The 25,314-nt window shown below is 44.6% G+C and overlaps 1 protein-coding gene across 4 annotated transcripts in view; it reads left to right on the plus strand.

The window, feature by feature from the left end:
* The first annotated feature begins 453 nt into the window (after positions 1-453).
* The window catches only part of UNC5C (unc-5 netrin receptor C), a 360,728-nt gene continuing 335,867 nt past the window's right edge, over positions 454-25,314 (plus strand). For 2 of the 4 annotated variants that reach the window (XR_013224913.1, XR_013224914.1), the window contains exon 1: positions 454-1,111. Coding sequence is in view for 1 of the 4 variants with exons in the window: in XM_077300836.1 (XP_077156951.1) it covers positions 979-1,111 (133 nt within the window). In the remaining 3 variants the exon portion in view is untranslated. The remainder of the gene's footprint in view (positions 1,112-25,314) is intronic. The other 2 variants (XR_013224912.1, XM_077300836.1) reach the window with 1 other exon arrangement.

Consider the following 25,314-nt stretch of genomic DNA (forward strand, 5'->3'; position numbering starts at 1 on the left):
CCACCGAAGCCACGCGGATGGACACGACCCGCTTCAGCACCCGCATGCAGGCGACCTCCTCCCGCACGCGTTAACACGCGCCCGGCAAGGCGCTCGCGGAAGACGTGAGCGATCCCCCCTGGCGGTCGGGCTGACTCCGGTTTACTCGGGAGCCGGCGCCGCTCCCTCCCCAGCCCGCGTGGCGTTCCGCGGGCGCCGGAGGGGGCGCGAGGCCGGCGGTCCGGGCCAGGAGTCCAGCTCGGGTTTTGCGGCGGGTGTCGCTCGGGAAGGCAGCGCTCCATTGGCCAGAGCGGAGCGCGGCGCCTTCGTTAGCTTCGCTCGCCTACAGCGGCCGGGGTGGCGATTGGGGGGGGGGGGGGAGCGCGAGGCAGAGGGGCCAGGCGCGCGGAGGGGCGCTCGCGGCTGCAGGCGGGCGGGGCGGGGCAAGGCAGGGCAGGGCAGGGCAAGGCGCGCGGAGGGGCGTGTGCCTCGGCGTGGCGCTGGCGCCGCCGCCACTTGAGCCTCGCTGCCCGCCCGAGTGAGGATGCTGCTGAGGCGGCGGCGCCTGCGGCTGCTGCTTCCGCGCCCGCCCCCCGCCTCGGCCACCTCCGCCTGCCGCCGCCTCCCTGGCCAGACGATGCAATGACCAGTCGTCCCGCTCGCCTGGCCGCCGCCCGCACCTCGTGCCCGCCGGAGCAGAAGGGGCAGCAGCGGCAGCACCAGGAGGAGGAGGAGGAGGAGCCCGCGCCGGCTCTGGCGGCCAAGGGCGGCTGAGGCGGCAGCCCACCTCCGCCTCCGTCCCCGCCCTCGCCTCCCACCCCCCTCCCCGCCCGGGCGCGGGGCTGCGGCGCTCGTCGGGCCACTTCCCCTCGCCGGCGCTCCTGCGGCCGCCCGACAGTCGAGGCTCGCGGGACGGGGACGGGGGCGGGGGCTGCCTTTTCCCTCCCGGCCCCGGCGGCCGAAGCAGCAGCAGCAGCCGGAGCAGGAGCAGCAGCAGCCATGGGCAAAGGACTGGACGCCGCCGCGGCCCGCTACGGACTGGGACTGGGATACTTACTGCAAGTGGTCGTCCTGCCCGCCCTCGCCATCCTCGGCGCCAGCAGCCCCGGCTCCGCCGCCGCCGCCGCCCCAGGTAAGGCACGCGCCGCCGCTCCCCACCCGCCGCACGGAAGGACCCGTCCGCTCACCTACCTACCTACCTACCTACCTACCTACCTACCTACCTACCTACCTACCTACCTACCTACCTACCTACCTACCTACCTACCTACCTACCTACCTACCTACCTACCTATCTATCTATCTATCTATCTATCTATCTATCTATCTATCTATCTATCTATCTATCTATCTATCTATCTATCTATCTATCTATCTATCTATCTATCTATCTATCTATCTATCTATCTATCTATCTATCTATCTATCTATCTATCTATCTATCTATCTATCTCAATAGTGAGGTTCCCATCCCTCTCTCCCTGTGGTCTCCCTCCCCGCCCTGATGGCAAGAACCTGGGGGGGGGGGCGGGCGGCGCTGGGGTCTTTCGGTCCTCTTGGGGCCCTCGCCCTGCGGGGGAGCCTGGGCTCCGGGGCCCGGCGCGGGCGAGTCCGTGGGCTGCCTTTCCCGGCATTCCTTCGCCCTCCGCCAGCAGCCAGGCGAGCGGCGCAAACTTCAGAGCGAACGCTTGATGCCCGCGCCCAGGCAGGCAGGCAGGCAGGCGCCCCGGTCCCGTCCTCTCCGCCGCCGCCGCCGCTTTCCCAGGTGGTCCGGCCGGGGAAGTGGGGGCGCAGCCGACGCCGCCTCCGGGAGCCCAAGGGCGAGGTCGGGGGGGACCCTCGGTTGCTCCTGCAGACCGGCGCGGCGGCTTCTCCCCTGGAAGTGCGGCCGGGCTCGGGCAAGGGCTGCGCTCGGCCTCCGCCGGGGCGCCTCTGCGGCTGCTGGGATGGCCCGTGTGCCCGGAGTGGCGAGGCTCGGCTCGGCTCGTCGCTTCTGAAGCGCCCCCAGCATTAGACCCACACTTGGAAGGGTCAGACCTGCCAAGGGGAGCTCGCCCCCCTCCCTAGAGGACGAAGTTGTCCCCCCCTAAAGTCCTCCAGTTTGGGACCCCTTCCGAGGCTGGGGTGTGCGGGGAGCCGAAGCAAGGAGACAGGCTGGCGCCTTGCTCCGTTTTTCCCTGGCAGGGGGAGGTCTGCTGTTCGTGCAAGGTGTGCCACCCCCCGTGGTCAGAAGGCCACGCTGTCATTTGGGGTCTGTCAGAAGTGGTTCCGGACAAGAGGCACCCCTTGCAGCGGATTTGGCCCAGTGGGGAAGAGAGCCAGTCTATGGGGCACAGTCTGGTGGGGAAGTGGCTCTGCCTGCAAGCCTTGAGAGGAATAGGGGCAAGGCAAGAAGGAAGTAGGACTCTTGAACAGGGTCTGTTCATTTCAGCGGAGCTGGTGCACTCCGCATTTCTCAGGGAAGTGAATGCCATGTTCTCTAGCAGAGAGATGCTGTTTTCTTCCTTGGACTCCCAACATGTCTTGAGGCAGCTGGACTTTCAGAACAGCCCCCTAATCCCAAGGGACTTTATTATATAGATAACGCTGTCTGGCATCCACTTGATCAGGGTGTTTCTGCTAAGCCAGTTATCCCTCGCTTGAGTCTCTGTGACAAAACTGACTGTTTGATGCATTTCATTTGAAGTCATTGACCCAAGGTCCAGTACTTGCCAGTTTTTTTATGTCGGTATTCTCAGGATAAATGGCGCTTTGTGGATTTTGTAAGTTTAGAACAGTTCCTGAATGGATTGTTGAGTCTTCTCTTTCTTTTGACTGCTGGCTTGAAAGCCAGGAGAGGAATGACATTAAACTTCTGTCAAATCCTTGGGGGGGGGGGATTAATACCACCACCCACCAGTAGGAGGATGGCTTTTCGGGTTTGATTTGGGGGAGAAAATATGCTTGCCAATTTGCCCAACAACATCTGGCTGATTGGAGGAGATAGAGATTTTCCAGAACGTCTATTAAAGCAGGGGTAGTCAACCTGTGGTCCTCCAGATGTTCATGGACTACAATTCTCATGAGTCCCTGCCAGAGTTAACTGGCAGGGGCTCATGGGAATTGTAGTCCATGAACATCAGGAGGACCGCAGATTGACTACTCCTGTATTAAAGGAATACATGAAGGAAATCAGTAACGAACCATGTTGAGAGGCTATGGATCTGGTGAACTCCTTGTCTTTTTCTCTCATCTGAAATAAATACAGGGGTTAATTGGGCAAACAAAGCAGGCTCAGTAAAGACAAGCAAATGGGAAGATAATCTGATCAGTATGGGCCAGGTGGGTAGATCAGGCACAGCACCATGAATGGGACAATTAGCTGGCTAGCTAGAACTCTTTTGTTTATAAGCCAGCTTGGACAGACTGATATGCTTGAGAGTTGATCCTCGTTCTCCTTTTTGCCTTGCTCAGCAGGAACAGAGCTTCCTTGAACTGCTGTCTCCTTCCCTGCCCCCCTTATTGCTTGCCTAAAACATAGTCTGCCCAAAGGAATTTGTTTGTGTATACAGAGTAATGCAGTTCCTGTTTAAATATATATTACGAGCCTTTTTTTTCCTCACTGAGAATAAAGCTCTGTGTTCTTATTATAGCCTGCAGATAACTGTAAAGTATCCTTCTCTGAATTATCTTTATGTCTGCCCATGCCTCTGTGTCCCTGGGTGAATGTTTTGCTACAGTCTTACCTCGAAAGCGGTTGAGTCTCTACTATACTTGCCTCTTGCATTAAGAGGCACTGCCTTTGTTAAGTGGTGTTTGGCGGCAGCCTCCCTGAACTTTCCTCGCTGCAAATCAGTAAGCCTGATAATAAACGATAGAAAGAAGTTCCACTTATGTGTTTATGCTACACAACAAAGGTAATCAGACAGGAAACCTATTTACATGGTTACCATGGAAAGAAAGAAAAAGATGAGAGAGTGCAACCAGGAATTTGCATTTATTCTACACACTGCTGAGGAATACCCGCTGCCCCAAGTCATCCCTGCTCTTGTTTTTGCAAGAACTCAAAAATCTCAGAGGCAAGATGAAATAATTGCACCTTTGCGCTAGCTGCCAATTTCTGCTTCATGGGCCCTCTTTGGGTCGCTTCTAGGAAAGATCTCAAACTCCTGAGATCTAGCACTTGAGCAAACTGTTTGTGCAAACTTTTAAGGGACTTTCACAAGCACTAAACTCCAGCAATCTAATAAAAATGGGCCTGACCCCACCCCTCTCAGGTTCCTCCCCTCCTTTTCCCCATCCCACTGGCAGATGTAACCTGCCCAAAACAATGGGCAGGCAAGAAAAACGGTGGCTGATGTGGGTGTGTGGTGGTGGTGGGCTTAGTTAGATAGGTCATTGTTAGTGAGCTGATGTTTAGCTTTTACAGTTTTAACTTTAATTTCCAAATACGTCACACTGTTTTCATGTATTTTAACCATGTTGTAAACCGCCTCGAGCCCACCGTGGGAGAATGGCGGTATAAAAGTCCAACAAAATAGCAATAATAAAACCAAACTGCCAAGTGTTCCAAAAAGTTCCTAGAGATCTGGGTTGATTATAAGGTTTCTGACGTTGTTGGTTCAGAGATGGTTGATGATGCCACACACTGTGTATGTTGCCTCTGTCCATGTTATAAAGCAGGGGTAGTCAAACTGCGGCCCTCCAGATGTCCATGGACGACAATTCCCATGAGCCCCTGCCAGCGAATGCTGGCAGGGGCTCATGGGAATTGTAGTCCATGGACATCTGGGGGGGCACAGTTTGACTACCCCTGTTATAAAGAGATGTTATAAAGAAAACTCTTTCATCTCCCCCCTCCTCCCCTCAGCACTGGCCAAGAAAGAACGAGGCCAGAAGAAGGTGCCTGTCTTAGACGGTCTTCTATCTGGAGCAAAAAATCCAAAATCACTTTACAGTGTTTTGGCTTATAGCTACTTTTTAAAATGACTGAGAAAAACTGGAGATTGGAAGCTGCTGTTTGGTAGCTGCTGTTTGGTACAGTGCTTTGCATTATTTCAGTTGTGCCATGAGGTGGTCTCTCTGGAGGCACAGATGTCTTGAGGTCTGTGAAGATCTTTGGTGGGAGAAAATCTTGCAGTATTAAAGTCAGAGACACTTTACTCCCACTTGTATGATGTAGCGGCTACCCACACTACTGTAGTACTGACGGCAGTTGTGGAACTGAGGGTACTTGTCTACAGTAGCTGCCCTTTCCCTGCCACCTTCTTCTGCTTGCTGTTTTTAGAGGGGAAAAGCGTCAATTTAGTTATGTACACATACAGCAGTAAGTTATGCACACGTGTTTGTGTGCAAAGATGGTATATGATTGTCGATTGAAGAGATTGCTGCCAGGGGGTCTGGGTAGTAAGCTTGGAGGGTGGAGTGAGGGAAACTCAGTTTAAAAGCTTGGAAAATACCCAATACTGTGTAACAATCCTGAGCTCTCCCCGACTTGTGTAACAATTCTACCGTTGTCCTGACTCCCCCATAAAAAACAAAACAAAACCTGAGGGTAGGTTTCTAAAAACAAATTGCAGTTCACATCTGGTTTATGGTGTGTTAATAATAGTGTTGATGCTTTTTATAAACAGTATACAATACCTGGGGTTTTTACATTGAAATGGCTACAGCTACAGTTGGGATTGGCTGAGAATCTTCTAGAATGGAAGCCAGTAGAAAGTTGTAGGGGCTTCTGTGACTCTCGTCAGAGACGATGGCAGCAATCGGTTTTCCTGGCAGGGATGAACCTCTGGTCTCTTCAGATGGGGGACACTGATATTGACGTTTGTAGAACATAACTCCATTTCTGAATTATGCCCAGTGATTCTTTGTTTTGCTGAACCACACGTGGACATTTGGAACTTAACTTGCACTATGTAATGGATGAGGGAGGAACTATAACATGCTTCAGAAATATGATACTTACCTAATAAATGTATGGGAATGAACACCACTGTACAAAGAAATAACTGATATCGGTGATTTGTGCTGGGGATGGTGGTGTGTTTATTTCCACATGTTGTTTCCATTTGTCTGTTCTGCTCAAAGTTTGAGTCCTGCAGCATTTTAAAGACCAAAGCAGTTTTATCCAAGGTATAACCTTTCATGTGCATGCACACTTCATCAGATGCAGTGATATGTTACAGTAAATGATAAATGTTGACAGTGGGTCATGGTAGGAGAGTATGTTGCTGGGATGATAAGAACAACACTTAACAGTTTGAGGCCTGTTTGTTGGACTTCTAAGTTTTATTTTGAGACCAAATCTGTTTGTTTTATCAAGCACTGTTAGTTGCCAGTTAGGATTGGTGAAGGCCTTTTCTCCACATGAATATCTGTCATAGCTATGGCACCCTTTCTACACACTTGATGACCACACCATACATTGATCATTCCATCTACAGCAGGGTCTTTGTGAACACACCCTAAGTATCTTGGCTGAACCCTTCTGCAGATACTCCTGTCATGATGTGGATGCTGTGGGTAAGGGACACAGACCTGCTACTTTGATAAAAATCCTCTCCCCCTGCTGTGTGTTGACAGTCCTGGGGTTGGGTGTTCTACTTAAAAAACAAGTTCTGAAGCTGACAGTTAATGCTGAGCCTTGCTTCTCTGGCCCTTTTTGTTGTCCTTATATAAAATAGTAGACATGCACATCCAGAGGATTCAAATTTCAAATCTGTTTTAGCTTTTGTGGAACCCAAACCCAATCAAATAAGTGCTCTAAAAGAAAATGTCTCCTCGTTTCCTGGTATTTAGTAAGTAACAGGGTCTTTCTTTTGTCTTTTCTTTTCAAGAAAACCATCCTGGAATGGTTTCAATTTTATTTGCTTCTAATAACATGGTTTCATAATTATCAAGGATTTTGCCCTGTTTCTTCTCTTGAGCTTTTGAAGTAGGGCATAGATGCCTTGGGCATTTCTGGAGTCCCTTTTCCTTCTCTTCCCACTACCTCTTGGAAAATAAAATTACTAATTGAGTAATTGATGGATTTTTTTTTAGCCCTGTCTCAAGAGAGATGTGCTGCTAAGCCCAAGAATAAACCATTCAGAATATAGCATTTAAAGTTACCTTTATCATTAACCAGGAAGAGAATTATAACTTTCTATTGTGTTACTGATTTTTATTTTAACATTTTAGAATTGGTGCATATGTGATCTTTTTTTTGTCCAGTGGTCAGGTTTTCCTATCATATTTCCTGGGTAGAATTTGTTAGATGTGAGCCAGAACTTAGAGTCCTATATTGTTAGCTTTTATGAAGCTTAACTACCCAAAGTAAAAAGTAAACAATATAGTATTTTAGAAAAACTTCCTGTTATTTTCTTAAAGTGTTTATATCCTGCCCTTCTGTGTAAAGTCCAGGTGACTTTTAGTGATCAAAAGTAATGCACATAAAAACAGAAGCTATAATTTGTAGCAAAAAAACTTTTATAAAGTCAAAGAAAAAATAATGTCGGCAAATACTTTGTTTCTAGATTAAATAAAAGTTTTCCTAAAGAGAAATGGTGCACATGTATAATCTCCTGAAAGGATATTGACATAACTTAAATTAAACTCATCTAACTACTTCTAGGACTGCACCTCTGGGTGACAGTTTACAGACACCTATATCATGGCTACAGAACTCAGTCAGACACATTAGAGAAATTCTTATTGTAGTCAATCTCCCAGTAGAATGGGAAAGCCATTTTTTCCATCTTCCACTAATTTTTTATGTTCATATAGAAGATAATGAGCCTCTTGTGGCGCAGAGTGGTAAGGCAACAGAAATGCTGTCTGAAGTTGTCTGCCCAAGAGGCTGGGAGTTCAATCCCAGCAGCCGGCTCAAGGTTGACTCAGCCTTCCATCCTTCCGAGGTCGGTAAAATGAGTACCCAGCTTGCTGGGGGGTAAACGGTAATGACTGGGGAAGGCACTGGCAAACCACCCCATATTGAGTCTGCCATGAAAACACTAGAGGGCGTCACCCCAAGGGTCAGATATGACTCGGTGCTTGCACAGGGAATACCTTTACCTATAGAAGATAAAGGAATTAAGGAAAGCAAAAGAAGGTATTACGATTTGGTATTTCTCAAAGATTTGGAAAAATCACTACAAAGAGGTTGGTGACAGAAATGACTGGAGTAAATCTGTAGCTCGTCTGAATGTATGTTGTGGTGCCCTTGTAACAAAACGTCCTGGACAGCATATCAGAACACACCGATAATGCTGTCTCTGCTGTTTACCTGTCCAAGGCTGCTTTGATTACCAGTTTTTGGGTCCTGAGGCTTAAGTGCTGCCTTCTTATGGCAGCAAGTTGAAATCTCAGCAGAATTTGCTATCCTGATGTACTCTTGTGGTTCTGAAAATGTAATTGCTGAAATGTAAATATGTATTTCTTTCCATCCAATAGGCAATAGTAGGAACTGATCTGGCCCTAACTTTTATATTTAACATTAACTATGGTGAATTGCCATGCTGTGCTTAAAATATGTTTTGGGCATTATATCAGTGAATTCTTCAAAGCCAAAAAATTATGAATGCGTAATGCAATTCTTAGATACTAGGGGCATAGCTTGTTGGTGCTAGGCCTCCACCCCCCAGGGCTGGGCAGGCAAGGCAAGATGTGGAGAAGCATTGGCAAGCCTGGGGGGGAGGCACTGGTGGGCTTGCCAAGGGCTTGGGAGGCCGTGGTGGGGCTTTTTTGGGGGGAGTTGGTGGTGAGCAGTTGTCCCCCCCCTAAAAAAAGGCACAGCGAGAGCCGTGCAGGCAGTGGCAGGGTTTTTGGGGGTGAGGGGAGTTATCAGCAGGCAGTTAGTTTTGGGAACCCCCACCCTCAAAAGACCTGGGGAGGGCCCCGCAGCCTGCAGTGGGGTTTTTGGGGGCAGGGGAGGTGCTGGTGGGCACTCCTTTCCTGCCTCCACTATCCTGGCAGCCCCACCAAGAATTGGCAAGGCTGGGGCTGCTTGGGGCGGGGCCGAGCCCTGGCAAGGACTCCCTCCTCCCTTTCCCCCAGCCCCACCAGCATTCAGTCCCAGGCCCTCTGCCCTTCCTTCCAGCTCCTGCTTATTGGGCTGGCACTTCTTCCAAATGGAAGAAGTTGGAGTGGGAGGCGATCAACAGAGGCAGGGCCTTCTTCCTGATTGGCTATTTATTAGATGGACAGCCAATCAGGAGTGGGGCAACCTGGACAGCGCCAACCTGATTAGTAGTTAGGTGATGAGGCCAAAGACCTCTTTCCACCCCATACTGCTTTTATTATAAGGGTTAAGATATGTAGAAGTACTACCATCTATGCCACAATTCAGTTTTACATCACCTGTCCCACCTCCACCTCACCAGGTCTCATGCCAAGTCTTCTGGTAGTGGGGATTTGGCAGCTGATAAAAGCTACTCCTGGCTACCATCTGAACCAAGCAAATGCTAATAAAATTTGGGTTAACCACCAGAGTAATGCCAAATATCGGGAACAAACAAACCACTCATAATCTATTGCGAACTTCCTTTTGCTTTGATATACCATCTGAGCATTTAGCTTGCTAGGAACTTAGTGAACTTTTTTGCTTTGTGCCTTTCATCATGCATTTGGAAACGTTCCACTGGGCGTTGCATACTATGGCCAGTCTTCTTTATAGTGCAGCATTCAGGTACCTTGGTGACACACAGTAACGACAGATTTATAGGCTGAGGATGATGGTGAAAAAGCTAGGCTTGAAAGTAGAGGCCAAAGGTTATACATATTACACTGATTTGGTTTCATTTGTTCCATGTGTTTGGGGGGGACTGCATTGTTAAACGTAAAAAAAAAAGAGAAAGAAAAGAAAAGACACCAGAAGAGCTTATAATTAAATTAAAGTGATAATTCCAAAAGAGGGGAATAAAAGGAGCCATATGTACGGATATTTACCCTAACTCACTGTATGAGCCACAGCAGCAGTTTGAAAATGCTTGGTGCGGAAAAAAGTGAAATATAATATGTGAATATGCTAACCTTCTGGGGATACTCTTTTTAATTAAGCACCTAAATGCATCCTGTTGTAAATAAAAAAAAAAGGAAGAGTGAGGTTGGAAAAACAAGGACTTAATTATCTTGATGCATCAGTGAGCCAGTTCTGTTTGATATGTCAGACATAACTATTTGTATTAGTAAAAGAAGTGCTGAGTAGGGCTTCCCTGCAAACCAGTTTGTGGCATATTTTTCTCTCCTGTACTGAGCTCATGAACACTTGATAGATTCAGCAAGATTAATAATTTGGCCCAGATCCTGGCGCACCCATACTTCCACTTTATTATGCTGATAAATCCTACAGTGTGATCAAAGATGCGTACTGGGGCTCTTTGCCAAGGAAGCTGAAAACTCAAGGAAACCATTTTGAACATGATGGTATGTGAAGTGCTGCTCATTGGTGGCACCCCTGTCGATCTGTCTTGAATGGCATGAAAGAGCAACCACTAATGCTGGACTGCAACAATAAGCCCCCCCCCCCCAAAAAAAAATAGCTGTGAAGTACTGGTTGTTTTCTGATGCTTTTGTATTCGTATTAAAGCCTTGTTCTTAGCTGTAAAATAACTGGATTTAATCAACTGATCAATGAGCATTCAATGTTTCCTTACTTTTTAAAATGTTCACTCAGTTATACAGCACTTGTGAATCATAATTTGATGTGTTCCTCCTTAGAATGTGACAGACAGCCATTTTACTTTATTTAACTTTCAGGGGGAGGGTTAGAAATGACTAGACAGCAACACTAAGCTTCAAAGGCAGACAATTGATTCTCCTTTCTGTAAGCTTGAATTGCAGCAGTGATATCAGGAATTTTCAAATGAATAGATAATGCTCTCTCTCCCTCCCTCCCTCTCTCTCTCTCTCTCTCTCTCTCTCTCTCTAATCTGGTGAGCCAGGTTTGATTCTGCACTCCCCCACATGAAGCCAGCTGGGTGACATTGGGCTTGGCACAGAGCTGATAAAGCTGTCCTAACTAAGCAGTAATATCAGGGCTCTCTCAGCCTCACCCACCTCACAGGGTGTCTGTTGTGGGGAGAGGAAAGGGAAGGAGACTGTAAAGGGAAGGCGACTGTTTGAGCCTCCTTCAGATAGAGAAAAGTGGTATATAAAAACCAACTCTTCTCCTCCTCCTCCTCCTCCTCCTCCTCCTGCTGTGTGTCTGTCTGTCTGTCATTTCCTAGGATAGGGTGGTTCAAAAATCAAGTTTGCAGCACAATTAGAACAACAGTCTTACAAACGGGCCTCATGGTTTATATTAGATCTAACTGCCAGAATGCAGAGTGTAACAAACCTGACCATTAGGAGAAATAAATTTTAATTCCTAAAAAACAGGGCCTCTCCTTTCTTTTAATTTTTACTTGCTGTACATACAGCCACTCGAGAATGTATTTTTCTCAAGCCCAGTGAAATAGCTTCTATTAGCTCATGGCTGCAGGTGTGCTCTTTCTCGAACAGTCCTCCTCAGTTCTTATAAAGACACAAACATGGATCGGTTAGGTCTCCATTTAGCATAGGATCGAGAACACCTTTGTACTGCAATCCTAAAGAGGCTTACTTTGAATCTCACTCGGGTCTACTCCATGCGTTGATTCCCAGCACAAGGCTCTTCAACTACTAAGTAACACTGCAACCTCTGACCACGTGCAAACAGATTGGTTGGGAAATTTTCATCGTTACTGAACCCAAATGGTTTCTGAAATAAAATGTAGTCTTGCCTGCTGGTTTTTGTGAGAACTTGGGGTTTGCAGGATAAACTTTATCCATACACTCAATTTTGAATGTTTCACTGTGTGCAGTTCTTAGCCACCCAGTGGAGATGTTCAAGTTTAGCAGGCACTGTTCTTGACATCCATGGCGATAAAACAGCAGCTGCGTTGCCTGTCATTTTCATTAGCCAGTTCCTTCCTTAAGACTGTGTTTTCGGTGATGAAACAGTATGAGCTTTTAAAGGCCAAGTCAAGGCTCAAATGTGAGAAATAAAAGAGGAAGGCAGACCTTATCCTCCTAGTACCCTCAATGTACTCTCAGACGGAAGCATAGTTCAGGACTAACTGCTCTCAAGGACTCAGAAAGAACACTAATGCAGTAAGTGATTTATTGCAAGTGCTCCATGGAGCCCAGTCTTAAGATCAGACCTCTCTTGAGCTCATTCTATCATAATATTATTGAACAGCCAATCTCAAGGAAATAACATTAAGCCTTTGGGATGCAGAGTTTTATCTAAGCAGCGACTTAATTTGCAACATTTTGCAATTAATATGTTGAAGATGTAAGGGGGAAATGAGTTGAAAATGGAAACAACTGTAAGCAGGGAAGTGTCAAATCCATTCTAACTTACTTCTTTGATGACCTTCTAGTTTTGCAGATGCTTCATCTCAATGTGAGAGCTTTAATTACAGGCATTTATAAACAGTGTTGTAATTGTGTTTTTTTTAAAGATGCCAAATTATTTCTAAAAGTTTGGTTTTGTATTCTTTATCATACAATTTAAAGCAAAATAAGAAAAATGTAGAATGCTTCCCTGATTACATTAACTCAGAATTTCCATTCAATTCAGTGGGACATTATTGAGATTAAGGATGGGCTCAAATGTATACATAAGCCAAAACTTGGTATGAACCTTGGTTGGTTTGGAGCCCCTGAATGGATGTTCAGGAAAGGCACCTTTCCTGAACATTTACCAGATTTTTGTGTAATTCAGTTCAGCTGTTTGGGACCATTTAAACATATGGTTTGGTTGAGTGGTTTGGGGATAGCATATATATATATATATATATATGCTATTTACCCATCCAGGGCTGTTTTGATTGCCTGTTCATTGGTACTGAGACAGGAGCTCCTTCTTACGGCCATCTGAAACCCCGAAATGAACTGGGTTTTTTGAGGTCCATGCCCACCCCTAATTGAAATTATTTAGGATTACAGCCAACACAAGCAATTAGCTTGAAACTCTGTCTGCTTCCTTTGAAATCCACTGGATTCCTGGATGCCATTTCCTAGCCTCTAACTTCACAACTTATTGTAATCAATATTTGTTGGCTATCCTACTTCTGGGTCTCATCAACTCTGAATTTCAAACTAATTTTTGTACAAAATTTCCAAAAGACATTAACAAGTGCACCAAATGTGCAGACATTAGTTTCATATCCACTGTGCTTATGAAAACAATCTGCAAGGTACACAAATGACGTTCACATTAAAAATTGTATTTATTTAGAAAATGTTTCTGCTACATCTTGAAAGACTTTTCCAAAGTAGCTGAAAAGGTAAAGACAAGAACAATCACACACCCACACCCACACCCCCACACAAACCTACCATAAAAATAGCACTATTAAAACAAACCATAAAACCTACATTAATCAGCCTAAAATGATGCCCAGAAAAGATCTGTCAGGCTAGGTGTGACCTGACAGCTCAAAACAGCTCAAAAGATACCCTCAACAGCTCAAAAGATACCCTCTGCTGTGTTCTTGATGAAATGTTGGCATTTGGGACCTAAGTTCTAAACATGTTGCTGTGTGTTGTCTTCCTTCTCTTGTGAGGAGGGATAAAAGTGGCTGGCGATTGCAAAATCATAAGACTATACAGGATTCTACATAACAGAAAAGTGGGCTTCACCACCTAAACATTAGGAAACTGAACATGGAATCTGAACATGTTGATGTTTCCATAGGCTGGATTAGGGCATAGCATAAGTTATTTCGCTTGTAAGGCATCTGGGGGAAATAAGAGCGGGTCAAATGTTGATTTTGTGATGGGAAACTTAGGAGAGCCAATTATTTTGCTCACCCTCACCAGTTCATAGAGTAACTGGTATGCAAACCTGAGACTCTCTGGCTATGCTGGTTTCCTGAAAGGCGCCTGCCTCTTTGACAGATTTGTAGTGCAGATTGGTTTAAATAAAAAAAAGACCTGTTTTATGACACTGAACTTTTTCAGTACTCATTCATGCCTTATCTGCCTTCATAGATGTCTGGTGGGAAAAGGTAATTATTTAAACCCTAAGGACAAAGCAATATTTCATTATACAGAAACTGGGGCCTGCATAATGAATCCAATTTGCTAAAATTATGTCAGGAGCATTAGCCCAGATTTTAATCTTGCTATATAACTTTTCTCTGTGTGGAATACTTAGATAATCCTCATTATAACATGGCCAAGCTCCCCTTCTCTACAATTATTCTTTTAACAAGAAATGTGCAACTCTTTCTACTGACACCTGTCCTTTGAATTACCTTTACAGTGAGCGACAACAGTGATCTTATCACTATGACTGCCTTGTGGATTTAGTCGTAGAAATGCTTGTTTTGTGCACATATTTCGTTCTTACATTTAAATATTTTATGTTGATTAATGGTATACTATAAAAATTGGGTTTGGCAACCTCCAACTTGAGGCTGGCGATATGCCAGAATTATAACTGCTCTCTAGACAACAAAAATCAGTTCTGCAGAATATGTCAGCTCCATAAGGTGGACTCCCTGATACCACTTCTCTGCTGAGATTCCTCTCACCCCCAGACCTTGCCTTCCTCAGATTCTACCCTCAAATATCAAGTTTTTACAAAACATCATTGGCAAATGTAAAATATACATGGTAGGTTAGATATATATTTTAGTATCATATAATTCAGAGAGTAATTTAGGTTTCATCTGTGTGTTCCTACATACATTTCTGTGAGGCAAAAAGTAAAAAATAATGCAGGAGAATGCTTATTTTCAGAATCCAGTTCCCACCTCCAATTAGTCGAAGGACCACATGTGGTCCGCGGCCCACAGGTTGGGGATCGCTAGACTAGATGACCCATGAGGTCCCTTCCAACTCTATTATTCTATATTCTGTGATTCTATGATCTGTTGCCCCCTGACTCCCAATGCCAGAAACAACCCAGTGGCCTACTCTACTGGGCCAGGACAAAGTCTGGGCAGGCCTTCGTTGCTTCATTGCCCTTCCTGAGCCAATGTCAGGCTGCTCTCTTTGGGGTGACTTTACTGTCCTTGGCATTTGCATGGCTGTCTGTCTCCTTTGTCAAGCTGCAGGTGTATCGGTAAGAAAAATGGCTCTCACACATGGCTTAGTTGGTTGCTGTGGCCTTAGAGGGCTCAGGTAGACTGGCTCACAAGGGGCAGCCTTGAGACAGCACTCCACTTCCCTCAGCTTGCCTGGTAGTGGCCAGTCCTGGCCCAGCAGGGAATGCAGAAATCAGGCTACAGTGGCAGGAATTTGGGCCCCTTCCTTGTGCACTGCAGGGAGCTTCCCCCCCCCCCCCCGTTCTCATGGCAAAATCTGCAACAATAGCCCCATCCACCCACACATGTGCTGCCTCCATGCTTCCCTTTCCTCTCCCACAGCACCCAAGAATGCACAACACAGCTCTCCATCCTCACCTGAAGGTGGAATGGCTGTAATGTAGGAGGGGCTGGAGGAGAGAGTACTCCATCGACCCCTGCCTGTCCCCCATCACCAGAAATAATCTAGTGGCCTACTCTGCTGGGCTGAGGAACAGGGCTGGGGCAGGCATCCACTGCCCTGTTGCCCGCTTCCCCCCTACCCAATGCACTTAAAATGAGAGTCCTTTCCTCTCTGGACTTCACCCACTACCATGTGCCATAAGCCTTGTCCAGCAAGGAGTTTTATGACTGCAGCCCTTTCCCTTTCTACCCCATTCAGGCCCACTGGCCATTTTGGGAAGCAGGTCAACATGACCATATATGGTCATATGACCTGATTTTTAAAATTTTTAAAATATTTACAAAATATTAATTAACCCCCACCCAATCAGCAAAACTCCTCTGGAGTTGTCGCAGACCCCCAGGGTTTTGTGACACCCTGGTTGAGAAAGCCTGATCTAAGATGTCTGGTTGTTATAATATACTGTTTCCCCTAGGTCGTTTTATGTAACTCCTTCCTTTATACTTGTAGCTTGAGAAAATAAGGTGGGGTATAAATAAATTGTAGAGGTAACCACTTAAAGTGCAGATGTGTGGGTCAAGCTCAAATTTAGCAAACTGCTTTCTATGTGAGTTCTCATAGATCTGTTGTGCCATCCTAAGAAGAGTTACACTCATTTAATCCCATTCAATATTATTAGAAGGGAATAGTTTTGTAGAGTGTAGAGCCAGCTTGGTGTAGTGGTTAGGAGTGCGGACTTCTAATCTGGCATGCCAAGTTCGATTCTGCGCTCCCCCACATGCAGCCAGCTGGGTGACCTTGGGCTCGCCACGGCACTGATAAAACTCTTCTGACCGAGCAGTGATATCAGGGCTCTCTCAGCCTCACCCACCCCACAGGGTGTCTGTTGTGGGGAGAGGACTGGGAAGGCGACTGTAAGCCGCTTTGAGCCTCCTTCGGGTAGGGAAAAGCGGCATATAAGAACCAACTCTTCTTCTTCTTCTTCTTCTTCTTCTTCTTCTTCAGGTTTGCCAGTTCTGGGTTGGGAAATATGTGGAGACATGGGGAGGAGGGATCTCAGCAGAGTATACAATGCCATGAAGTCCACCCTTCAGCAGCTGGTTTTTCCAGGGGATCAGTTGAAATACAGACAGATCAATTGAAATACAGGGAGATCTTCAGGCTCCACCTACCCTAGATGGCACTGTGAACTGTGCCAGTGCTTTCAAACCCCTCCCCTCCACCCCTAGAACTTATTACACACAGACAGCTTTACATATGGAGCTCCTCCCACACTGGGTAGCCACACATTTAGCTGCTTAATTATTAAGAACCGTGGAATCAGGCAGTCTTAGAATATGTTTACAGTGCAGGGGTTTTTGTTTGTTTGTTTGTTTTGTTTGTTTAGAAAATGTGTTGCTGAAGAATTCATCTGGCCACAGATGATCACATCTTTCATGACACAAAGCTTTTTTTTTTTTAGGAAAAATTGCTGAGAGGTTGAAATGTTAAGAGACGTGGATTACCAGTGAATCCTGTAAAGACAATGCTTTGACTTTCTGCAGTTACTTTCCTAGATTCTAGCAGCCTGGATAAAAAAGCACAATAATTATACCTGCTGCTTTGCTTAAGGAAATAATCTGAATGTTGCAGTATTGCAAATGTCTGGATTTTTTTTTTTTTGCTTAGAAGGGAAAATTCAGAGGTGAGTGGCTCCAAGAGCATCCAGCCATGAGTGAATTGTACATAAATGGTTGCATTTAGGTATCCCAGCAAATCTTGTGTTTTACAGGAATATACTTCTTGCTATGCTCCTCTCCCTATTACCTTTCCCACTATTTTAATTACAGAACATGTCTGAAAACTTCCAAACATTGATCAGCAACGTACTGAAATTATTCACGTGTTATACTTTCCTTGCCCCCACACAAATAATTTTTTGACATATGTGCATTTAGTTCATTGGCCAAGCTTTCACACAGTTGTACATAAAACGATAGTGTAGTTTGTGGCATTACCATTAATGTAAGCTAGCCTTTCCCTTTTTGCATTACATATTCTTCCATGACTTAACTGCTTTTGCCTTGCCTGTTGTTCCAAAAGTCCTCATAATAAATCCTAACACACCTCTGCATTCTTAATGCCGGATCAATGAAGCCTTCCAACTGTTCTTTGTTTTTGTTAAATTGTTCCTTTATTTACTTCCCTTTAAAGCAAGTCTGTGGTACAAAATCTCCAGGGGGAAAAAGGCCTTAAATTTGCATTTATAAGAAATCACAGGATGTAAACTGACTTCAAATGACTGAGTGATACGCCACAAACTTTTTATCTCATACATCTCGGAGGCAGGCTAAGTCTTAATAATTTGCCTTAATTGTAGAGGGTTTTTTTTGTTTTGTTTTGTTTTGTGCTTCTTCACAGGGCCAATACTTTTCATTGAAGTACCTTTTGAATTTCTCTTTGGAAATGTCCTTCAGGTTGTTTTTGCTTTTGCAAGAGTGCCTTTACAGTGGAGCTATGAGTCATATTACTTTCTCGACTGAGCTGATATGAAGTCCTATACTAAGGTGACCAGATTTTAACATTGGTAAAGCAGGACACCATTGACCGGGGGGGGGGGGTTCTTGATTAAAAATTTGGTCTATATGGAGCAACAGCAATTTTCATAGAACGCATAGAATGCAAAAAATAGTATTGTAATATATATATTTTTAATTTCAACATAAGTACAATTTGCCAGGTATCCCCAGATGTCGCTTCAAAAGTGGGACAATCTGGTCACCTTATTCTATACAAGCCTGCCTGTTATCATGGCTTCCAAGTCTCTGTTCCCCCACTTGTTCAGGCAAAGTGGGTGAGCACCAAAGACAGGGCACCTTGATCAAAGAACCCTGATCACCCACAGTGATTTGCTTGAAGCAATGTTCTTGACGTTCGGGTGCTGAGAGAACATTGCTTTTATTCTTCTAAACATTTAGTGGGCTTGGCCCTGACCTGGATAGCCTAGGTTAGCCCAATCTCATCAGATCTTGGAGGCCCTTCAGGGTTGGCCATAGCCAGTATTTAGATGAAGGACCTCCAAGGAATGCCAGGACCATGACATGAAAGCAGGCAATGACAAATAACATCTGGATGTCTCATGCCTTGAAAACCCTATGTGATTGCTCTGTCAGATGTCACTTGATGGCACTTTCCACCACCACCATCGTTGGCCTGGAAGCAATGTTGCTGGCCATTTGGAGTGATCCTATAATCAGTTTAATGCTGTTTTCTGGTTTTACTCTTAATGTTGTAATTTTTCATATGGTTCCCTGCTTTTTGTATGTCAACTGTTTTTATTTTTGATTCTTTGGAGGCCGCCTTAGGATCTCTTCTGATAACAGTAAAGCGTTTTGCTGGTAGAAGATTCTTTTGCACAAGTGGAATGCTCCAGTGGAGCAAATCCATAAATTGGGGTATTTGGAATGTAGGATAGAACTTTTTTTTTTTTTAAGAATAAAGATAAATGTCTGGGCCACTGCCTTAAAAAGAAAAGGAAAGCTCAATATTGTGCCAGATGCGCAAGATGCATGTAATCATTGTAGGTTGGACTGAGGTTAATGAGTCGGTTTTAAAAGTCAAAGCAGATTCCCTTGTCTTTACATTTGCTTTGCCTTTCGTGACAGTCATTAAATCAAAGGAAGGAATATTTGGAAGAAAAAAAAAGGAAGAAAAGAAACACTTGAGGAAGAGAGTTTTTAAAAAACACACACACACAAATGGCCTATTCCTGCTAATAGCCACTCACTGCATATAACCCCATTGACATTAAAAGTCCATTAGCTAAGCCCAGTTTAAACAACAGCTGATGCTATGTCAGCTAAATGTACATTGGAATTTTTTCACAGTAGTGCACAAATGGGACATCTGTAATTTTCCTAAAGCAATGTACATGATATAAAATCAAATATCATCCAATAATAGTGCATCTATTATAGGAAGTACCTGTAATTGGGCCAAACTAATGCTAATAAGAAGCAGAACTAAGCATAGATGGGAAAGGAAAGAACTGCAAGTCGCTGAAAGTTTTTCTAAATTACTTGAGAGAACATCATAAGAAACTTTCCACAATCCCTAAGGGCTTCATTATGTTATGCTTTGGGGTATCATAACCTATAATGCAATTTTTTACATAGAGAGAGAATTTATATAAGTAGTTTCAGGAAAGATGGTGCTGATGTTGGGCTTGATTATTTTACAGCGTCATTAAGTTTGGTGGCACTTTACAGGATAAGCAAAAAGGGTAGCCACTCTACAGATCTAAAGGCAGAAAACTAGAGGGGAGGCAGAAGTAAGCAGATTGTTATGCTGTTGATATAGTTATGGTTGGAGGTGAAGAATAACAGTAGGGAGAATAGCAAGTTAGGGGAGTTGTTGTCACAGAGATCAAAGAGGGCATAGAGCCAAATAACCTAGGAAGCATAAAGGGACTCAACTCTCCCGTGGAATCACTATCAGTGAAAATAATGGTCCCTAAAGGCAACTTTAAAGTGGGCAAACCCTTGAGGATGTTCTTGAATTGGAAAAGGAAATGGGAAGTGACTAAAGTGGGAAATGCTACAATAATGGATGGCTCACATTGACTGGGTTAATACGATATGAAAACATTTATTGAGTATAGCCAAAGGCCATTACAAAACATAATTAAAAACAATATGGTACAAATATGAATAAAACAATATTTCTCCAATATTGCGTACATAAAATTGTAGACGAGGGCTACTGAGTTACAATAAAAAAACATGGTGTATCAAGGTGGGGACACCTTTAAAAAAGCTTTGGCTCGGATCTTCCTGGCGGCCAGAGCGAAAAGTGCCACCATGTATGAAATATAGAGGTCAACATCTAATAACAGATAGGTGACTTTATCAAAATCAGAAGTGGGGTGTGAGTTTGGTAGTAACTTGGCAAGGAATTTGCCCCTGGGTTTGGAGTACAGGGGACAAGCCAAAACATAGTGGGGCAGGTCGTCCACAGATGAATTTCCACATATGCACAGGCATTGGGCTGTGGGTATTTGGAGATATCGTCCAAAGAGCATGGCTGATGGCATCATTTCAAACAGCAAAGATGTTAGGGCCATTCTAAGATTGCGTGTTGTTATGTTTACTAAATATGATGCTCTAGAGTGGTCTTTTTAAATTGTTTTATACCATGGGACTGATTGTGATAGCAGAATTGAAGAGTGTTCAATCAATGAATCAGCTTTGAGCACCCAATCACGTACATCAGAGATATTGGCTGATGTATGCAGTAAGTCGTCTAGTATGGTATAGTGTGAAAGAATGGAGCTAAAGAAGTCAGACCGAGTCCTGTCTTTGCTCAATAAGAGCTTAAAACTTTGATGGCTTAAAGAATCTGATTTGGTTGTTGTGTCTTTCTTCCAAGATTTCAGAATAGCTAAGTGGGCACGGGCTTTGAGTGAAGGGAAACCAAGCTCTGCCCTCATCGGGCTGCGGGAGACTCTTTTGGAAGAGCCAGGATACGTCTGAAAAAAAGTTCTGAATGGGCTCCAAGCTGTTGGTCATTTGTTCTTTTGAGCCCCAGATGTCAATGCCATATAGTAGGTAAGGAATGACCTTGGCTGCAAAGAGCTTTAGAGCTGGGTCAACTAGAAATCCTCCTCTGGTGTAGTAAAATCTCAGAATGGCTCCAATGATTTTTAGACCAGAGGCCTTTATAGTTGCAAGGTGGGCATTCCAGTTTAGGGTCTCATTGTAAGTGATTCCAAGATATTTAAATGTACTGCACTGTTCTATAGGAATATTGTGTATACTCCAAAGAATTTTTTTTGGTCTTTTCCCAAAAACCATAACTTTTGTTTTTGCATAGTTGATGGAGAGGGACTCTTCCTTACAATAAGTACCCAAGTTGTTAAGTAGTAAGGGAAAGACTGGGTTAATATGTATTCAAGCTGTAGAATTTCTGGATATCATGAATTACGTTACACTAGGAGTGTTGGTTATTGAACCTGGATCTGGTACTGAGCAGTGCTGAAGACCTGGTTCGAGATGTAGATGTACCATTTTGGAACAATTTCCACAACACCATTAAGTTCTTTCTGTCAGTGGAACATTATCACAAAAGTCCAACACGATCAAATTTGATTTTTAAATAGGTTCTTGTCAGAAAGAAGCTCAAAGGGATAATAAAGAGTTAAATCCCTTCATGATGTTTAGAAGTTTCATAAAACCACACTAAATGAACTGAAGTCAGAATACATGCCTCAGGTTAGGAAAGGTACCACAAAGTCTAACAGGATGTTGGCATAGTTAATGACTCAAATTAAAGAAGCCATAAAAGGCAAAAATTCTTCCTTTAAGAAGTAGAAGATTTTCCCAAATGAGAGCACATATTCTGGCAAAACAAACAGAAGTTAATAATATGCATAAAACGGGAACTTGAGCAGTGGGTTACCAAAAACATTAAACAAAGCAATAAGTACGTTTCCAAATAGAAGAGCAGCAGGAAACAGTTGGGCTGTTACATGACAAAACAACACACTGGTTTCTTAAGGAGGAAGAGAAGATGACAAAGAAACAGAATGAATATTTTGCTTATTTTTTCATTATTTCAAATGTGGGACATGTATCCACACTGAAATCATGGTTTCCAGAAAAGAACTGGGTCAAATGAGGGTCATTTAACTTCAATCAATTATATGAAGCTTGTTGCTTAAATTGTTCTCCATACTGGCGGACTGGGGAAAAAAAGAGTTCTAGAGTAGCGGTCCCCAACCTTTCTCAGGTCAGGGACTGCCTCCATAGTGAGGGAAGAGCCGACGGCCTGGGTGCGGCGAAAATGCGCACGCGCATTTGCCGCACACGCGTGTTTTTGCCACCAGGTGGCGCTAACGTGCATGCGCGACAACTGCGCGTGTGCGTTTTTGGCCACTAGGGGGCGCTAACGCGCATGCGCAGCAACAGCGCGCATGCGCGTTTGCATCATCGCCATGCCAGCGGCTGTGTCTGCCTCTTCCCTTCCTTCTTGCTGCTGGCGGGGGGAGGCAGGCATGGCTGCCGGCGGCCCGGTACTGTGGCCTTTGCGGCCCGCCATCGGGCCGCGGACCAGTGGTTGATTATCCCTGTTCTAGAGGATCCAGGAAATTACAGGCACTAATACTAATGGATGTTCTAGGTATATTATCAGAAACTTTTATTAAAGACCAGTGGCACAATCTGGGGGTTGGGCACAATTGGCACAGGGGGCATAATAGAGATATGTCAGCATAAGGGCCATTTACACCAGTGCAGGACATAGGGTACATAGGGTCTCACATAAACCAGAGCCATTAAGAGTCAGAAGATGGTCTGTAGCCAAAAGTCACAAGCCAAAAGTCTGTCAGGTCAATAGTCAAGGTCAGGAAGCAGAATCTGGAGGTGCAAGGCCAGTAGGAAAGGCATTGCCAGCACAAAAGATGTTTGCCTCTGGCCACTTTGTAGCCTTGATGCACAGCTAACCATGAACTGCCGCTTCGCTACCGAGTTCTGCAAAGACTCTTGAAGTCAGCTGTGCCCTGAGCAGCGGATCAAGCACTCCTCCTCCTTTCTTGCAAAGCAAAGCACTGCTTCCTATGCTGTTGCTCTTTAAGCTTGGGAAACATGGGTGTGGAGCCAGCTGCTGCCAGGGATTCTGTGTCAGGCTTGGAGTCCAAAGGCTGAGCCTGTTGTCAAAATCTGTAGCTTAGAGGCTGGTCCTGGCAAACCCTGGTGTCCAGCAGAGTCTGCCAAGAGCACATCACATCTGCACGCCAGGTAGACAGATGGGTGAGGGCACACCTGGGACTGCTGCTGGGGGCCATGCACTCAGCTACTCTAATTAACAGTTGCTATATACCCCCATGCTCCAGAGTTTCTGGCGGTGGGCATGAGCCACCAACCAGAGTGCTAGGCAATGCTACTAGATGGCCATGTATATGTGTGCCTTGACCTATAGTCTGTGGCTTGAATCACTTAGTGAATATTTCTGATTTGTAGGAGCTATAGCTGAACACCTTGGATAAGCCAAGTATTTATTGAGGATGCTGTTCCAGCTGTGTGCAATTTTTGCCTCCTGACTGCTTCCAGAAACTGCCCACATTTACGATTTTTTTTCTTTCAAAATATGGTAACCCTGTTGCACATACTATGCCACAGGTTGGCCATTCTTGGCTAGTGTTATTTGTATAGTACCTAGGTTTCAGAACAAAATCCAGTGAAGTCTTGGGAGGATTGCTTCCACAATGGAAAATGAACCATGTTTTCAAATTTCATGTTTTAAAAAGTTAACTGTAGGCCTGTGTATAGATACACATCTTTTTTTAAGTACATCAGTTCGTGAAAAATCTTAAATTCTTGAGGACAAGTAAGAACCCATAACGGGCCTGTTTGGGCTTTTGTTAAAAAAATACACCACAAACTGCGGTATTATTAAAGCAATTAATATCTAGCGCCAGTAAAACAGCTTCCAAGTGTGCATAGAGAAATGCATTTTGGAAACATTTGCCATTTAATTGAGGTGCAGAAACCGAAAATGATAACTATCAGCACGGTGAAAATAAATGTATTCTTTGCAAAGCTGTGCTGCTCATTTTGAAAACCAGGCAGCAAACCATAAACTCTTCACCTTGAGATCAGAGGCTTTTGAAGTACAAACAGCTTAAAGCCCAAGTGATATTTCCAGCCAACCCCATTTTGGTAAGCTGTTGTTTTAAAGTGTCTTGTGAAAATGGTTATTGTGCCGTTATTGTAATGCCATCCTGGTGACAGACAAAGGTTTGTTTGGTATACTAATGGGCAAGCTGGGATTGGACTGGAGCAGTAATTAATCACTTTACTGTCACAGTTGTAACTACTGTGAAGTATTTCTATGACCTCCTTCTGTTCCCCTTCTATTATCAGTCCATTAGTGCAACCCCTGAACAAGTTTCAACAAATCTAAAGCTTTTCTAAGTGTGGGATCAGTGCCGACATAATCTTTACCAAAAACTAGGGCTGTGTACTCAGTGTGGCCATTTGAATTCCTTACAAGTATGCATATCCCCCTAAATCTAATATTTCATTCAATGCCTTTTCTTCCGACCTCGCTTCCAAGATTAAGTTCTTGGTTTAAGTAGTACCCAGAACAGCGGCAGTGGCTTCCTCTTCTTTTTCTTTAATACCAGATTGCTCTTTTTTTTTTTTTGGTACTGGGAACAATAAACAATGCTGCGAGTCTGGTTTAGCATGAAATGCTTTTGATTTGGTGCTACCACAGCAACATGGAATCCTTTCCCATCCAAAGCACTTAGCATCAGGCCACATTGAATATCACCCCACCTTCCCGAAATTGAAGACTAAAGTGGGTTTTTTGCTTATCCATTTCCTTGCTAGCCATATTTGTGTGTGTGTGTGTGTGTGTGTGTGTGTGTGAAATGAGCTATTTCTCCCAAGTGGCTTTTCCTGCATGGAGAGGATAAAGCTGATTGGGTTTTGGTTTTTGATCCTGAAGCTGACCCAGAAGTGCAAAGAATCTGTTCCTCCTGCAACTTCTCAGATTTGTTGTCCATTCTTTTTCAGAAGAAAGGGGCAGAAGAAATCAATTATATCTGTGCAATATCTAATTTGCTCCTCTTGTGTGAACACATGACGGAAACAAAGCAACCATTCTGCTGGTGGAAATGGCTCACTAGCTGCTTTCCTCTTCTCTAGCATCTCCTTCTGACTTCTGTTGTAATTACCTGCTATAACCACTGCAGTATACTGTATATACTGTATATACTGTCCAGTATACTGTAGCTTGAAAAAGGGGCGAGTTAGGGTAAAAGGGGAAACTATTAGCTATCAGATGACTGTGGAAACATTAAAAAGAAGTGGTTTTTGGCACCCCACTTTTCACTACCCGAAGGAGTCTCAAAACAGCTTACTATCATCTACCCTT

The sequence above is a fragment of the Paroedura picta genome, chromosome 10 (genome assembly GCF_049243985.1).
Source record: "Paroedura picta isolate Pp20150507F chromosome 10, Ppicta_v3.0, whole genome shotgun sequence".
Classification (NCBI taxonomy): domain Eukaryota; kingdom Metazoa; phylum Chordata; class Lepidosauria; order Squamata; family Gekkonidae; genus Paroedura; species Paroedura picta.